We start from the raw sequence: 18,645 nt of genomic DNA, 5'->3' as shown, positions 1-18,645 counted from the left end.
GAACTCGGTGAGTTTGTTGGATAAACTCAACGAGTTGGCTCGATTTTCCCCGTGATTTTCGGACTAATAGAGGAACTCGGCGAGTTGGTAGGTCAACTCAGCGAGTTGGCTTGGTTTTTCCCGATATGTGCAGATTAATGGAGAAACTCGACGAGTTGAAGGACAACTCGGCGAGCTGGGTCAACTTGGACCGTTGACTTTGACTTTTGACTTATGTCTTTGACCAAGTTTGTCCCAAAGGGTCTTTATGGTAACCTGATTTGGATTTAAGGAAAATATGCGCTTAGGACAAGACCCATATGAGGTTGGGCCGAATCTGGAAAATTAGGCCATTAGTGGGCCTTTGTGGATCTTTTGGTTTTGGGCCTCAATTTTGGTGTATGTTGGGTCAGGGGTAAAGTGGTCATTTTACCCCATGTATGGATTATGGATTATGACATGGAACCTAATTGCTAATTAGGTGTGTTGATTAGTATTGATAGCTCGGGAAGCCGACAGGGCAGCAGCTACAGATATCTTTCAGGGAGATTTTGCATTCGAGGTGAGTTTTCCTCACTGTACTTATGGGTCGAAGGCACCAATGTCGACCCTTTTGGATTGTTATCCTAGATTATCTTATGATTGAGTACTGTTATGATCTATTAGATCAATATCCTGGTAGACAGGGTGTTGCTATACTGTTATGATCTGCTAGATTGGTATCCTGGTAGACAGGATGTTGTTATGTTGTTATGATCTTTTAGATCAGTATCCTGGTAGACAAGATGTTGCTATACTATTATGATCTGTTAGATCGGTATCTTGGTAGATAGGATGTTGTTATGTTGTTATGATCTGTTAGATTAGATATGTATCCTGGTAGATAGGATGATGCTATGCTTAGTGATCTGTAAGACCAGCTTGTTTGTCTGTTGACTGGCTATATGTTTAATTGTAATGTATATGTCGACATGTTATGTGCGGTTAGGTTGAGGCGGGCATGCTTGTGCTGAAGGCCAACAAACCCAGGGCGTCCTGGATAGACTGAAGGCCAGTGGGGCATACCAGTTAGGTCGAAGGCCCGGAGAATGTTCCAGATAGGTTGAAGTCCCGATCTGGCGTACCAGTCATACTGTAGGTTCTATGAACGTACCAGATTGATTGTAGACCAGTGGGGCGTTACAGTCAGACTGAAGTCTCTGTGTGCATGCTGTTATTTCTGTATGTTTTCTGTTTGGGTTTTGGTACTTTGGGGGAACTCACTAAGCTTCGTGCTTACTGTTTTGGTTTATGGTTTCATGTATTTCAGTAGATTGTGGCAAGGTGAAGGCGTGACCGTACATATCCTCGCGTTTTTTACTTATGATTTTTGGGAAACTCTGATAATGTGAACGTTTTCAAAACTATGTTGAAAGAGATTTTGATTTTTAAATAATGCTTTGGGAATATCAGTTTTTCAAACGCTTCTATAGAAAAAGGGTTGTTTTAAAAAGTTTAAATTTTATGAAATTTTTGGGATGTTACAGTCAGAGAGTCCGACATTGTTCCGGGTTTTCAATTTCAGGTATAGTAGTTGGATACTTGTAGCCTAAGGAAAAGTTGAGGTTTATTCTTGTTAGGGCTTGTGATATCTTCTATTTTGGTTTTGACACCAGTAAAAGTGGGTGGTCATCCGAGCGAGGTGACTTCCCCGGTCATTTCAGGATTCGTGGAATCCTGTCGGGATCGTTAGTTTGTTAAAGGAGTTAGCGAGGAATGATTTTGAGGACGAAATCTAAGTCAAGTGGGGGAGAGTTGTAACATCCCGATTTCCAGGTATGAGATTTATTCTTTAAAATCAAGTTTTCCTTTGGAACTTGGCGAGTTGATAGCCTCAACTCGGCGTGTTGAAGGGCTTTTGGGTCACGCATTTTTATGGACCAACTCGTCAAGTTGGTGAGGAGAACTCGACATGTTGGTGGTTGGATGAGAAACCCCAAATTTTAGGGTTTTGTACCCTATATAATCCCCTTAAGTCCCTAGGGCTGATCTTCTATCAGCCTCCAAACCCAAATATCGGACTTTGTGAACCCTAATCATCCTTCCCTCTCATTTGTGAGCTAGTGTGGTATTTTGGAGCAAAAGAAGAAGAAAGTTGGAAGAAGGAAGCAAGGATCTAGGAAGTAAAGCTCTCATCTTCAGCTTGGCACTCTTTTGGACCTTTGTAAGTGTCCAAGATCTAATTTTTATTCCTCTATATTATTAGATCTTGAGTTTTGCCCCTTTTTCTCCTTATTCTTGGATGTTGCAATGGATAGATCTCATAAAGTTTTCAACTTTATGAATCTCCAGGTCAAGATGACCTTGTAGTGGTTTGGATCTGGTCTTTAACCAAGTTTTGATGCCATGCATGGAGTTTAGGTCATATTTCCCCTTTTTGACCCATTTTGGGTTCAAGACATGCATTGGGCATGCATGTCTATAAAGCATCAACCTTTTGAGTCGATTTTAAGGCTAGAATCTCTTTTGGAAAGGTTGGGTTCCAGATTTCAAGGATTTTGTGCTTATTGGTTAAGCCCTTGAGTTTTCAAGCCTTGTGGAGGGGTTTTTTTAGCACTTGGAGTAGCCCCAAAGGATAAAGTTGGGAACTTTATCCTTTTAGACAATATTTGAGTTTAGATCTGAGCCTTAGAGTCCCTGGAATCGAAGAATCAACTGAATGTGTTAAGCTAGGGAAAACTCGGCGAGTTATCCAGCGAACTCGACGAGTTGGCTAGGGTTTTCCCGACCTTCTGAGTACTATACAAACTCGACGAGTTCATTGGTGTAGTCGACGATTTGGGTCAACATACACTGTTGACCTTGACCTTGACTTTGACTTTGACTATGATTGACCAAGTTTGACTTTTGAGGGCATTTTGGGTATTTTGGGATTTTGATGGAACTGGTCACATGGTGGTTGTAGGCTTTTGAGTCGGGATCTGAGATTCGGAGTCAGACCTTGTCAGTTATGCACTACTTGAGAGGTGAGTCTTCCACACTATACTTGTAGGTTGAAGGCACCAATGCTGACCCATTGGATTGATATCCCGTTATACATGTTGCTATGTTGTTGTGATCTGTTAGATCGGTATCCTGGTAGATAGGATGTTGCTATGCTTAGTGACATGTTAGAATAGTTTGACTGGCTATAGACTGTTATATGATTATCTGTTATATGTGCACATATGTGATTGGTGGTTGAGGTTTCTCTGCTTTGTGCATAAGCCAATAGGTTTGGGGTATTCTAACCCGATTGTTGATTGGACCCATAGTATGATGGCATTCCAACCCGATGGTTGAGGGGACTGGGGTATTCCATCCCAAGGATGATTGGACCTATAGTATGTTGTTTGTGTATATGTTATTGTTGTGATTAGTATTTTGGAGGAACTCATTAAGCTTCATGCTTATAGTTTTGGTTTATGGTTTCAGGTACTTTAGTGCACCATGGCAAGGTGAATGCGTGACCGTACACATCCTCATGTTTAGAAACTTATGAATTCTAGGAAAACTCTGATAATGGAAATTTTTTGAAAACTATGTTGCAACGATTCCGATTTTTAAATAATGTTTTAGAAACAATGGTTTTTGTAAATACCTCTTTAGTGAAAGGGTTGTTTTGAAAAGTTAAAAAAAATTGTTGAAATTTTCGGAATGTTACAGTGGTGGTAGTGGCGGCAGCGGTAATGGTGTTAGTGGTGGTGGCAGTGGCAACGATAGTGGTGATGGCGTCGGTGGTTGTTGATGGTGAGTGATGGTAGTGGTGGTGGTGGCGGCGGCGAGCGACGGTGGTGGTGGCAGTAGCGGTGCTTGTGGTAGTGGCGATGGCGGTTGGTGGTCAGTAGCAGTAGTGGTGGGTGTTGGTTTTCTAATAAGTAAAATAATTATTTTTGTAATCTGTCAATTTCCTTGATGAGAATGAATGTTTTCCATCTAAAAGGCTGTTTGTTTTGCACTTACTTGGTCTGGTCAGAGTTGAATGTTGACTCGGTCAGCAGTCAGACCATTTTATAGACCACCATAGTGGTTGACTCAGTCAACAATAGCTGGCCAATGGACAGACTCGGTCCCCCTCAAAATCGATGTTGACCCAAAAAAAACCCATTGTCCTTTTGTGCCCTTGCGCCCTAACAGAAATCACGTATAGACGCCGCTTCCTCCCATCCTTCATCAACAAAGCCTGAAACAACTCCATCCGGCGACTCGACGCCTTCTAAGTCGTTGCCATCACTTCGACTTCGACATCTACAAAACAATAGGTAAGAATTGGTTTTTTTGTATTTTCTTTTTCTAAAATCAGTTTAATTTGATGTATGAAATCAGTTGACAAATGAATTGTGTATAAAATCAGATCGTATCTACATGAAATCTGACCATGGGAAATTAGTTTGACTCATAATTACATGTTTATTGTTCGTTCAACTGTTTGAGTTATGATGTTGTTTACTGAATTCCAAAAGTGTACAGGGCTACCACAAGTAATATATCGTACCCAAAGGAAAAAGTTCGTGAAATATAACATGATGTGAATATTCATGATTATGATTTTCTTAAATATTTTGCAATAATGAAAGTAAAATCTAACAGAGAATTCAAAGATTGATAATAACACAAAAAACAAAAAAAAAACCCTCCTTGTCAATGATAAAACTCCTTCTACAGTCTGTTTATTCAAGCTTCGACTCCTTATGTGCTTCAATCGAACTTCAGTGTGATAAATATGAGAGAAATGGCTCCCCATAAATGAACTCAATTAATTCAGTTTTAAGCATCAAATGACAAGTATGAATTCCAAATTTCAAACACACACATTCATATTTATATGCATCTATTTACGTTCAAATTAAGAAGAAACCTAATAAAGTTAAAACTAAAAGCAGAATTAGTGATCACAAAATGAGATGCCCATAAATTAGTTAAAAGTTAAACTTACTATTGTATCATGTATTTCAAACATACAAAGTTATTCATGGTTGTATGGATCCCTTGTTTGACTTTTGTAGTGATGAGGAATTTTATGGATCATAGTTGAGGCAATATGGTTTTTTTTTGCTTTGTTTTCTTAAGATACATAAATATGGTATACTTTTTTGTACTTTAATTATTATTTTTTTACCTTGAGATGAAGTTTTTAGTTTGGAAAAAAGATCCAGAACAAATTTCTCCATGCTAGTAGTACACATGTGGCTTTGTTTGTGTCGCTTGAAAGGAAAAGGAAAAGAAGGTGTTGAATTGGGGCAGTATGTGTATGAAATCAACAATAATGATTTAAAGCTAGGAGTTTCAAATGCAGGGGTTAGTTTAGTAGCAGAAGGAAAAGAACATGTTGTATTTGGATTTTATATGACAATTTGTATTTAGATTTTAAATGATGTATGTTTAATTTGGATTTCATATGAAAAATTGTATTTTTATAAGTATTTTATCCAGCACAAGAGACAACATAAGGGTAATATGGTTATTTTCATCATTCAACACAATCAATTAGAGAAATAATCAAACAAAAACCGTAAACACACAGCTTAGTGAGTTCCTCAAAATACCACATACCATACACACCATTGAGCTTAGCCCTCATATTGGGCCAAACCCGCATATTGGGCCCAACCCACCATAATGGGCCTATCCCTGCTAAACCAATGGGCTCAACCCGATCATACAAATTCAAAAGTCACAAAGACAGTTCGTACCTACATAACATACAATGGCCTAGCCCTTCCCCAACCCAACATACAATGGGCCTAGCCCGACATACAAATAGGCCTAGCCCGACATATAAATAGGCCTAGCCTAACATACCATGCAAGAGTCACAAAGAGAACTAGCATAACATATCCTAGTGGACCGGCATTAGTGTCTTCGACCCATGAGTACAGTGATGAGACTCACCTCAATAACTGATAACCAAATAACTGCCTGAGCCGCTGAACAGGATAACCTCACACCAACTAACAATATATACAACCTTAGTTAATAATTAACCCGATAACCCAAAATTTGAGGCCCACTCCATAATCCAACTTCCTAAAGGGTAAAAGGCCATTTTACCCTTTTCTTACTTGGCCTAAAGCCAAGGCCCAACCTATTTGCTCAAAAAGCCCAAAATTGACATATTGGGGAGTACGCCCCCGCGTACACACCCCCAAAGCACAAGGTACAAGATACTGATGTGCAAACCACACACTACGTTAAGTGTACTCCTATGTACGCCCAACGTACTCAACAGAGAGCCAAAAATCCCACAAAAGCTCTTAATGGTTAAGACAAGGCCTTCCAAACTTAAATATGACCCTAAAGAGATGTCTTAACACGTAAAGTTGGCAACTTTACTCTTTTGTATGACTTAATGGGACCAAATCCTTGTTTTCATCCATATAAGAACACCAACTCATGCATACATCCATAAAAACCCTCAAGATGACATTTTTATGAACAAAGGACCTCACAAATGCCAAGATCCAGCATTCTAAGATCTTGGAGTAGCTCATACGCACAAGGATGACTCTAAGGACCAAAAATAAAGCCAAAACATTCCTTAGACTAGATCTAACACCTAGAGTCATCAAGTTAGAAACTTCATACCTCTAGAAGATAGATCAAGATGCATAAAGCCTGGATCCAAAAGCTTCAAGCAATCCCACACTTCTCCAAGAAGCTCATTCTTCTTCAATGATCACCAAAATGCATGAAATACCACCAAAAGCTCAAGAACCACACCAATGGGGACTAGGGTTTTGTTTTTAGGGTTTAATGGGATGGAGGCTGAAGATAATAGGGTTTGGTGTTGAGTTAAGGAGCTTAAATAGGGTCCAAGACCCTAAATTAGGGTTTGGGTCTGACTGAAGTACTCCATGTGTAACTCTGGTACGCCCAATGTACTCCAAGGAGCACCATTGATGCATCTGCCTAGTACGCCCAGCGTACTCCTATGTACGCCCCGCGTACTAGGCTCAACCTTAATCACTTCCAAACTTCTGAAGGCCATAACTTCTTCGTTCTAAGTCGGTTTTCGACAATCCTTATATCCATGGAAAGGTAACGAGAAGCTCTACACTTCTATCAACTCTTACTTGCCTTAAAACTTCCTGAACTAAAATCCAATATTTATAAAAGTCCGAACTGCCACTTTATGGTTATACCTTTGGACTCCAAATCACAAACCAGACTCCTGGATCATCTAACTTACATTACCCACACCCAAATGGCTCTAAATCTCTCTTTCCCAAAGGCCCTAAGCCTTATGATAATCAATCTTCGAGTCACAGCCCCAAATTAGGAAACGATTCGGAACAGAGTGTTACAGTTTGGTTTGCTTAAAAAAGTAAACTGAAACAATGACAATGTCAAATTTCAAACTTGCGGCCTTCGGGAAAAATACAACACGTTATCACCAAGCTGGCATTTTTTGATGTTTTTTTTTTGGCTTATTTAGTATACATAACATATTACTTCCACTACCCACCACCAACTCTCAACAATTCACGAACTCAACAATGGCGATGAGAAGAACACTTGGGTTTATGTCTCCAACCAATAGGGAGAGGACTATCTTGAACTTCCGATTACCTGCAACCTCTGGCGACCTGCAACTTCCACAAATCATCGCTTGGAGTTGCCGCTGTGGTTACAGATCGACACAGGCCTCCACAACCTCTATTTTGTTGTTCATTATCGTTCTTACCATTGTCGTCACCTTTACAGCTTCCACCTATGTTGGAATGTTGATTTGGGTTTCTCCTGTGTATATGGTGGTAGTGAAGTCGAAATAGCGTTGTTTTCTCCAGTAGATGGTGGTGGTGATGGCAGGATGTGCAACCTATGAATTCGCAAAGACGATAATGGTGGGGGCTAGGGTTTCTTCGATGGTGTGTGGTGATGAAGACGATGGTGAAGGTCGTCGGTCCACGTTAGGTATATATACATGTTTTCGATGATTTAAACATAATTCATTCAATGGACGAGTTGGTTAGAGTGTTTGACTTGTGTGGGTGAGACCTAGGTTCGACTAATAGCTTATCTTTTTCTAGGTAATTAATTTTTTGAGCAAACCAAACACACTCTAATCATAGAACTAAACATACCCCAATATCATAGAAAGGTAAAATCGGAAAAGATGGAAATTATGACAATATTTGCCCAAATATGCGGCTTCTGTAGACACAAAAATGGACTTACGACATAATCAAATATTTCTTGAAAATTTGGGAGGTTTTATGGCATTAGCCCAAAGGAAATCTTTCTTATTTAGTCTTCCAATAAGAAATTGAAAGCTCTCGTTGATGTTGATCAGGGATTGAAATATGTTTGCACTAGGTCTATGATGGGTTATCATTTATTTATTTATTTATTTATTTTTAGATTCTTTGGTTTCTTGGTAAAAAAAAAAAAAAGATAATATTGTTTACATATATTCCACTAAATTTGAATACATTGCCCTTGCTTCGGGGACATGTGAGGTTTTGTGGGTTGTCAAGTTGTTAAAGGATTCGCATGTTAAATGTAATGTTCCAATTGATTTTTTTTTTTTTTTTTGAATGGAAAGGGAACTTTTATAACAAGGGTTCCGAGTCATTTTTCGTGCACCGACTAAACTTCCGCTGCAATTCAATTGATATTCTTTTCTACAACAATCAACTATTTAGTTATCTTTGAATCCTATTTTCCATGAAAGAAAAAAGCAAAATTGATGTGCATTTTGCTGGTGATAAAGGCATGGAAGGAATTGTGAGACTTAACAAGACTCCTACCTCATAAAACAGTTTTCAATGTTAGTACTTGTGTCCAAAATTAAAATTGTTTGATCCATTTAAAAATAAGATTGAGGGGGGTATTGAAACATATACATGCATTACAATCTTGTTTCTAATATATCAACATCTAATTTTTATGTTTTCCTGTTTGGTTATTGTCTAAAAGTAGGTCAAGTAACTTTTTCATGTGTTACATCCGTGTTTGTGGGCTTCAAAAGGTTTTGGGCTGATGTTCGGCTAATTCTATTTGTGGACCTTTAAGAAAGTCGGGTTATATTATTACTAAAGCTCAAAACAGAGCGATCAAAGGTGTAAGAAAGTGAAAGTTGTAGAGGGATCAAAGGTGTAAGAAGTGAAAGTTAAAGGGGTGCTGCTCGCTTTTGGAATACTTGAACAAAGGGCTCTTTATTGATATTTACACTTATCAAATGAATTCATCCACATAAAATATTTTTATCGACTTGTACGATAGTGTAAATATGATAAATGTGATTTACTTTATGTGGATGGATCAATTTTATAAGTGAAAATATCATTTTCTTATTTATTATCTCCCATGGGTTGACCCATAATCTGACGCGAATATGTAAAAGGTTGACTTGCAGGTGTTAGAGCCAATAACATATACATATAGAGTACAGACAAAATCATTCACACCCCTCCGATTACTCTCTCTGTAATTTCTTCTTGAGAGATTAGGGTTTGCTCATGGCAAACCCATCATAGGCTCTTTGATTAAAATAATTAAGTTATGACTTATTGTGTAATATTTTCTTATTAGAGGTTTGCTAGATTTAAACATTAGCTTGCGTTTCTTGGTTCTAAACTATTTCAGATTCTTGTAATGGTTGTGTATATATTTTTTTTAATAAAAGTGATATTAAAAGTAATCAGGCTACCAAAATTTTCAACAATGAACGTATATTTAAAAACACAAAAGATCATATCTCCTTACATATAGTATTATTCATGTGGTGATCGGTATTTAGTAAGAGTATGCTAGTAACATACACATTGACATGTGGGAGCATTAGAAGTGATTCCAAAAACAACATGGGATAAGTAAATCACTTGAACTTGTTATGAGATTTGAACGATTTCTTAAGTTTGTGAGCTTGACATGGGATGAGTGAATCACTTGAACTTGTTATCAGATTTGAACGATTTCTTAAGTTTGTGAGCTTCTGTTGGTAACTTAACATTGGTGGCTAATCCTAGTGCTTCAAGAAACCTTATCATATACCAACAAAAGTCAATTTGCCACCATTCTAAACCATGCCGAGCTGAGAATTCAAACGCATGATGATTGTTATGCCATCCTTCTCCGAAGGTAACCATCGCCACCCACCTATATAATACATATTAAATATTTTCAAAACAAATAAAATTGTACACATTGATATTGTGAAGTTTAAGTGCATACCAATTATTCTTAGACAAATCACCGGTGTCCCAAGTTTGATTTCCCCATGTGTGACAAGCTGAGTTCACTAGAAATGTCACATGGTAACCCCACGTCGCTGCAACACCCTACATATATATACACTTGCGTCGTCATTTTCTAAATGAATTTGACATAATATTTAAGCAACGTCTTACCAGACCCCAAACAAGGTAGGTAAATCCACCAAAAGCATAAATGAGGACCCCATATATAGCTGTATGCAATACATAAGTTCTTCGAATGAACCTATAGAATACTTGACTCTTTAAATCCTCCACGTTATTACGTTCTTTATACTGCAAATTAAACGTGTGACGCAATGGATATCAGCTAAAGAAGCTTTCTTTTCATAATATAAACATAGAAAGTATATTTACCTTCTCAAAAATGTAGCCACTATCAAAGAGCCATCCCATATGACTAAACCAAAATCCAAACGTGGGAGAGTGTGGATCTTTCTCGGTTTCGACAAATTGATGGTGATATCTATGAATGCTCACCCAAAATATGGGATCCCTCTATAAATACAAATAAACTTTATGATCTCCATTTGAATAACTAAAGAGTACATGTCTGAAAAGATTATAAAAACGAACCTGGCCAGATAGGACTCCAAGATAAGCAAACATGTACTCAAGCCACTTAGGTAGATTGAAACTGCGGTGTGCTAGATGACGATGATAACAAAGGGTTACACCAAAAACCCCACACAACACCCAAATGGAAAATGCCAAACAGAAAGCACCCCAAGTAAACGTAAATGGTGCAAAAAGTGCAAGTAAGTGAAGGGATAAAATCCAAAGACCAATTTGAATGTCAACGGTCCTCCATTTACGTCCCCAGAAGAGGTTTCGCTTCCTTGTAACCATCACATCGGAAAGCGTTATCTTTCCATAATCCGACTCTGTTACAGTATTGGAAACTGTGACCAGATTTTTCATTTTTGAATGGTGAAATATAGAAATGGGTGTAGGATTTGTGGTGTGATAAATGTAGGAAGCTAGCGCAAATATATATACAAGGAAACCTCGGTTCATGAGGTATGGGTAGTGTTGTTGAATACTTGAATGCATCTAATGATGTGCAGTTGAGTTGTAGTTCCCAACGTAGGCATATCAACTTCAAAATTATCTACTAAACAATAATACTTTAAAATATAAATACCAAAACAAGATCAATACAATTATGGATTTTCACACCAACTGAACTAATGCAATCCATTTTACTATTCGACACTGACTATTGATTCATAGATAGGATAAAATATCTGTATTTCGCATAAAGTCCTACTATACCATGTAACCGATTATTTTAAAAGCCTTTTTGTTTGGAAATGGCAAGGATGCTCTTAAGCTCTACTAAAGACGAAGAGACGCATAGTGGGTTCCCTCGTTAATTATATAGTAGTATTTAGAAAGCATCTACTTACTCATTTGTGTTTATTTTCCTTGATTTTTGTTTCCTAATAAAAATAGATTGGTGAGACATCATAGAAGTTTGCCTATGGGAAATAACATTAGATATATCATTGATTATATTTAATATTTTTATTTATGTATTTCACAAAATTTTAAATTTGATCAAATTGTAAGACACGGGTTCTTTATGTATTACATTGCTAATTCTAAGTAGAACATCGACAAAAAGTCATATCTATTGAATATATATATATATATATATATATATATATATATATATATATATATATATATATATATATATATATATATATATATATATATATATATATATATATATATATATATATAATCCGTCCGTGCCATTAGTTATATAAAATATACTTTTTGAAGTAGTTCGTAATTTATAATTTATTATATCAAATATTTGTACGATATTTTCTAGTTTTACAAAATGAAGTTCTATCTAAGTTGTTTGGAAATTTCACATTTTTTTAATAAATATTTTGTTTTAATAAAATCATTAGCGTGTTTTGGAAAGGATAAAGTAAGTAGACCGTAGATGGTTAACGAAGCTAACGGGAAATCTTCAGAAAAGTCCTAAAATTTTATGTTCATTTATGAAAAAGTCTCAAACTAAATTATGTTTACAGAAAAGCACAGAATACCGGTTAAAACTTCGAAAAAATCATTTTCGGTCGGTTTCGCAGATTTAGCCGGTATTTTGTCCTTTTTCGTTAGTCTGCTCAAAATTTTGGGATTTTTTCAAAAATTACTTGATAACCAAAATATTGGGATTTTTCTAAAAATTACAATGGAATTAATTAATATTATTATTAATAAATCATTTATAAACATAAAAAATATTTTTATTATAAAAAAAGGAAATACATTTGTTGCTAATTTCTAGGAATAAGTTTGTGGTCTAAGTACTCATCTATTTCTTGTTGACCACTCAAACTCTCTACGTTCCTCATATGCATTGTTGTGGATATGATGGTAAGATGTAATCAATTAGTGTTCCTTTAATGTTAGTGTTCATCTTATGTTGTTTAACCTAACTACCACTCAACATACATACTTCACATGTTAACAACCATCAGTTAACACACATCTATCAGATGTGAAAAGTGATTTGTGAATGATAGTTTATATGGAAACAAGTGAATGGTATCTATTTAAATTGTCATTCAAAGTTTACTTTTCACTCTCGATAAATGTGTGTAGTTTGATGGTTGTTATCGGCTAATGTATGGAGGTTAGGGAGTAATTAGGTTAAAGATTATAATAAATTATCTATACGTTCAAGAATAATTGTGTAATGATATTTTCTAATAAAACGTGATCATATAGAGTCATACTTAATAGCAAGTAGACACTTCTTGATAATATTAATTAGAGAAAATGACACATTGCCCCTGTTATGTTTTGTTTAGTTTCCTCAATCCTTTAAGTATTTTCCATGCTTTCTAGATCATTAATGTTGTTTTTGTCAGGTAAATTTTGTCACTTTGGACAAAATGAAGGGGTAACTTGGTTACCCTTAAGAACACCAATTTTGACTTTTCAAATTGACTTTTCCTTTCTTCTTATGCATCACACCATATTAGGGATCAAATCAACCACCAACATTCCAGACCATAAATCAATCCGCAATGACTCAACTCAAAATCCAAATACATCGATCCCTTTCTTCCTAACCAGAACCCTAGAAGAGCTTGACGTCGACTTCACTGGAGAAGCAATCAAAACCCTAGAAAAGTATGGTCATCATGTTCATTGTGTTCAAGCTGTTTGATTCGAAGTGGCCGACATAAATGTTGCGGACTTCACCGAGGTTTGGTTTTTGGTGATTGTGGCGGGTTTTGATAGCAGGTTTCAAACACAACCACTAGTTGTTCTTCTCCTCTTTCTTGTTGCTCCACTTTCTACTGATATGTAAAGTCCTGCCTTCTTCCACTTCAACCTTCACATCCGACTTGAAGATGGATTTGGATTAAACAAATTAAATAAAAATTGATACGTTGGAATGGAAGGTGGATGGATGAAAGTCACATGGATGCTTTTAAACTTCACTCATCTACTCCGCCATTCAGATCTTTCTCTCTCCCTCTCTCTCTCTCTCACATAAATCTTACATGAGTCAAGCAACCTCATCGAATCTCTCTTTCTATCTCTTTTCCAGAGAATCGAAATGCAAAATACAATGGGTTTGTTGACATTTTGCTGATTCCGACAACGTGAAGAATGTCGAAAGCACCAGTGTTGTAATGAAGCACAAAATATATTCATATATTTCGTGGATTTTTGCAGCATTAGATGCTTGATCTTGTTGTTACTCAGAAGACCTCATCGCGGAGTGGGTTCCATAAATGGATTTGTTGTTCTTGGGGAGTCGATATTAAGGGTGAGTGTCCAATTTTGACTTTTAAATTGTATTTGAGAAAGGAAAAAATTATATTTTGACTTTTCAATGGGAAAATGCTTATGTAGAATATCAAATTGGCTAATACAAGTCAGAGGGACTAAAAAGACGGGTTAATTTAAAGTTTGTTCCCTTAAAATGCTCGAAATTTAAGGACTGAATAGGTAAAGTCGAAATACATACTAGGGCTAATGTGTCATTTTCCAAAAAAATCACTAAGTTATATTTGAAAAACGACATTTTGAAGTGTGTAAAGATGAAACAAATAAGTTGTAGGGTCATTTAGGGACTATTTGATATATTTTTTATTGGATCTAGTAAGATGATGGGTCTAACTCGGTCAAATTCAAATTGTTTGATACATGATTAGAAGCATCTGGTTCGATCATATAACATCTGATATGTCTCATCTTAGGACTAGTTGGAAGTTGGATATGACTCAATCAGATTTTGATTCTATCAACAATTATCAGATAGCTTCGGCCATTAGTTTCCCATTCATATCTTTAGTAGCACCCCAATAGTATCTTGTGTTTCCTTTACTTCCCATTCAACCAATTTTAGGAAAATATGGTGTATTATTGTATTTGGTGAAGAAGGGGTGAGGCCCTTTAATAAATCTTAGAATATCATGGTACTATATTTCTAACATAATAGGTCCAACTTTGACTTTATATATATATATATATATATATATATATATATATATAATAAAGGAAACCTTTTGTCCACGTGTCACTTCCACCAAACATTTTACATCAAAATGAATTTCCTGTTATACCCCTCCATTCAATATTCAATTTAATTCGGTTTCTCTTTTTGGATCTTAATTTAAATTCATCTGTGTATACGATACTATTTACAAAATAATTTTTTACTATTATGTTTTTAATAAACTACTTTAATAAAATTTTATATTTCTTTATTTTATTATCATTTTTAATCATCAATATTTTTTTCTTTCTTACCCGTGGTTTCTACGGGTTGTAACCTACTATATATATATATATATATATATATATATATATATATATATATATATATATATATATATATATATATATATATATATATATAATCCTAATAAAAACCTCTCCTAAAATCCACTTGTCCAACTTTTAGACTACAAATCTGCCACGTGGCAGTACAAGAAGCAATAAACAAAAAACTTTTCCTCCCATATACACATTCCTTCAATTCGTCAATCCATATAAAACAATTTTAAAATTGAAAATTCCATATTCCATATTGAAGAAATTGAAGATTGAAGATGTTGAAGATTAAAGATCTTATATCCCTTAAAATGAGGAGCCGAAGTTGATGCTAGTCAGTTATCTTCTAATCTTCTGATTCAAATATACCTTAAATCCTTGAAAATCATGTTCAAAATAAATGCATATGCATATATCAGATCCTATAATCGGTTTTACTTCCACAGAGTATTATATTTCAAACAATCTTTGACGACATTCTCTCTGAGCTCTGATGACTTCCATGGAATAGGAAAAACTAAAAACAATCGATGATAATAATAAAAGGTTTGTACTTCATTTCGATTACAACTCATTTATATCGTTTATTTAGTTATCATTAATTTACATATCTATATTTCCCTGTCTTTCTTTCTGTATGAATAATTTATAGTCAAGAAAGTAATGTTTATGTTCCTGTCTCATCGTTTGAATTTTTCTTAAAACAAGCGAATGGTTGCTAGACGCATCGTTTTTGGATTGGTCTTGTGATTCACTTCCTTTTTCTATTTCTTTTTGTTTACTAGAATTGGTTTCTTCATTATAAGTTTGATCGTATTGAATGATCAAATCTTCCTAATGGTTCTTAAGTGAATATCTACTAATTCATCTTAAAATTTGAAGTATTGGATGTTGATGAGTCGTTGTGGCTTTATGATCAACGAATTGTTGCGTGGATTATACATTTGGATGTTCTTTGGCGTAAAAAGGTAAACTATTTCAAATGCATACAAACTGTTTGTGTAAATGTCTGTGTGAAGTTTTTGTATCTGTTCTTCTCCTTTCTCACTTGTGGCTGATTTTTTTTTCCTTTTAACGTTGTTCTTGAGTGATGTTTCATTATATTTACTTAATAAGTATGTTCTTGGACCTAGGTTGTATGAGGTTCCTAATTTTCATCCCAAAACACTAGTATATTTTTCAAAACAAAGGCCTAAAGCTGCATCTATACTCCATATTAAATAACAAGAAACTCTTAAAAATAGTGGCAAATCTTTCAAGTTCTTCAACTACCCATGTCTAAACTAATAATAAAAATTTTACAGACTTATTTTTCAGAATCTTTCAAACTCAATATTCTATTATGTTGGGAAGGAAGATTCTATTTTACAAGCTAATTTTAATAGTTTAGTTGTTAACTTTCAACTGTTAATATTGATATTGGTTGATAGGTCCAGTTACTAATGATGTTATTTGTGTTGAATTTTGAATAAGGGGACTAGGTAAGTTTTGCATCTTAAGATTTTGTATGTTTGCTTGCTATTGAGGGTTGTGTTGCTCTTGGGAAGTTGGTAGAGCAACATGACTGTGTTGCATATAATCTTCCTGTCATTATCAATTTCAATTTTTCTCAGGTGAACTTTTAATAGTAATTTGGTTTTATAATTAATCAATGTTTGCTTTATTTTCCTTTTTTGTTCCAGCTTTATTTTAATTTGTGCAACCTAATCGAAAATTTCACTAAAGATAGTTCCTAAGGTGTAAGTTGTCAGACATGAATACTAATTTCATTATTTCCTTTTTTAACATTCAATCATTGACTCTTAGTTCATTTTCTTGATATCATGTAGGAATAATCATTGGATTTTTCTCAAAATGTTAGATCCTCTCTTACCTCATATAGCCCATGTTTAGGAACAATAACTATTTTATATATTTTATTAAGAATAGAGATATCTGAAAAGCATTTGTTTATATTCATTCATGAATCATGAATTGATGGAATATATTATTTCCCTTACCATTTTTTCTTTTTATTTTTTTTAAAACAATTTTACTCTATTTATGATGTTGCTACTAAAAATGTTTTGACACGTGTTGGATATGGTTAACAACCCACATTATTTGTACCATGTGACTGTTATTCATGCAATTTCCAAATTTGCCCTTATTATGGGCTCAAAAATCACTTCTTCTAATTTGCTCCATATTGTTTATACGACCTCTAAAGACAGGTAGGTCAATTCATTTCTTTAAATATACTTTTTTTTGTCATTCTTAGTTATTTTTCATTTATTGTGTTTTTTAGAATGCCTAATATCAAAGTCAATGTAGCTTAGGTGTTTGCAATTCCTAATTCTCATTGTTGACCACTGTGTAAGGTTCTTTTTACCCAGATTTGGTCATATACTTCAAGGGAAAATAGTCATTTAAAAAATAAAAAAAATAAAAATAAAAATAAATAAAAAAACACTAATACTTTGAATTGTTAGATTGCAAAAAAAAGTGATAGGGACCATTTTTCTAATTTTGATATGTTTGTTTAATAGGTTTTGGAGAATATCATTCAGCCGTGTTTGGTGGATTAAATCATGACATGATGTCAAGCTAAAGAAAATAAGCTCACACTCACACTTGAATTTGATGGAATTTCAGGGTTACACTAATTGTATGTTCATTTGTTTTGATTTGTTTGTGTGGTTTCTCATTGATTAATCAACTACATTATGATGAAACGTATGTTTGATCTTTAAAAAAAGATTAATTTGTTATATTTCTTATTGTTTATAAATAATTTGTTGAAAACATGTGGGTAAGTGTAATCGTCCTTAAACATGTTCTTTATGGGTATTGTACTTATGTGAAAAACGCACTCGACAAAATTCAACATCATAAAGAAAATAAAAGATGAATGCTTCCTAAGGATCTAAATTAAAGTATTATGTTTATTTTATTTATCACATTAATTTAGGATGACTTGAAATCGGCAATATGTTGGATTTTTTTGTAACATTCAATATTTTTATCTATATAATAATTTTAAACAAACCAACTAAATTTTAAACAAACCAACTGTGTTTTCCACAGGTTATAACCTAATATATATATACTAGCTATTTACCCGTGCCAAGCGACGGGTGGTGAATTACTTCTTTCATAAATTAGTTTCTAGAGGCGATTATAATTCATTTCGAAAATTAGTCCGTCTTTGATGGACGTTAGTTTTATTTTAGCAAGCAGTCCTCTTTCGATGAATGGTTATGTTTCAGAAACGTGTTAATTACAAAGAACATGTTGTGTATCAATGAATATTTTCTTTTAGAGTATAGATTTCGTGTTTCGTATGTGTGGGTTAGGATTTTAGACTTAGAATTTAAGGTTTACGTTTTCTAAAAATAAGCTATCTAATCAAATATAAGTCAAACTTTGTAACAAAACAAACATAAATTATGTCAAAAATCACTCATTTTAATTATTTTAATATTTTATCATCTTTTTAAAAAATGGTGTTAGTTTTTAATTTTGAATATTAAGTCGTATCGTTTTTAAAATTTTAATGTCATATTGTTTTTAAAATAAACATACGTTGCTATTTAGTTTTATTGTTAAATTTGGTTTTCCAAGTAGCACATTGCTA

General features: G+C 34.5%; 1 protein-coding gene and 1 long non-coding RNA gene across 4 annotated transcripts; one reads left to right on the top strand and one right to left on the bottom strand.

The window, feature by feature from the left end:
* Positions 1 to 9,654: 9,654 nt before the first annotated feature.
* Positions 9,655 to 11,186, bottom strand: LOC111909691 (palmitoyl-monogalactosyldiacylglycerol delta-7 desaturase, chloroplastic). The gene is made up of 5 exons (XM_023905474.1): positions 10,791 to 11,186; positions 10,572 to 10,712; positions 10,350 to 10,490; positions 10,174 to 10,280; positions 9,655 to 10,098 (listed from the first exon to the last, which is right to left on the bottom strand). Exons 1-5 carry the CDS (start codon positions 11,133 to 11,135, stop codon positions 9,885 to 9,887), a joined length of 948 nt encoding a protein of 315 aa, XP_023761242.1. The 5' UTR covers positions 11,136 to 11,186; the 3' UTR covers positions 9,655 to 9,884.
* Positions 11,187 to 13,143: 1,957 nt separating this feature from the next.
* On the top strand, positions 13,144 to 17,815 carry LOC122196883 (uncharacterized). Of its 3 annotated transcripts, XR_008231165.1 has the most exons (3): positions 13,205 to 15,575; positions 15,912 to 15,997; positions 17,558 to 17,815. It is a non-coding gene; the product is annotated as an uncharacterized LOC122196883 (long non-coding RNA). The 3 variants fall into 3 exon arrangements; XR_008231166.1 differs by lacking the exon at positions 15,912 to 15,997 and having other exon boundaries at positions 13,144 to 15,575; XR_008231164.1 differs by having other exon boundaries at positions 13,144 to 15,997.
* Positions 17,816 to 18,645: the final 830 nt, after the last annotated feature.

The sequence above is a fragment of the Lactuca sativa genome, chromosome 1, assembly GCF_002870075.4.
Source record: "Lactuca sativa cultivar Salinas chromosome 1, Lsat_Salinas_v11, whole genome shotgun sequence".
Classification (NCBI taxonomy): Eukaryota; Viridiplantae; Streptophyta; class Magnoliopsida; order Asterales; family Asteraceae; genus Lactuca; species Lactuca sativa.
This window is presented reverse-complemented; position numbering and strand designations above follow the sequence as displayed.

Coding starts and splice junctions, on each gene's coding strand:
- LOC111909691 (XM_023905474.1), bottom strand. CDS start 11,135: ATGAAAAATCTGGTCACAGTTTCCAATACTGTAACAGAGTCGGATTAT. Junction 10,713..10,790: donor TTGGAGTCCTATCTGGCCAG/GTTCGTTTTTAT, acceptor TTGTATTTATAG/AGGGATCCCATATTTTGGGT. Junction 10,099..10,173: donor GATTTGTCTAAGAATAATTG/GTATGCACTTAA, acceptor TGTATTATATAG/GTGGGTGGCGATGGTTACCT.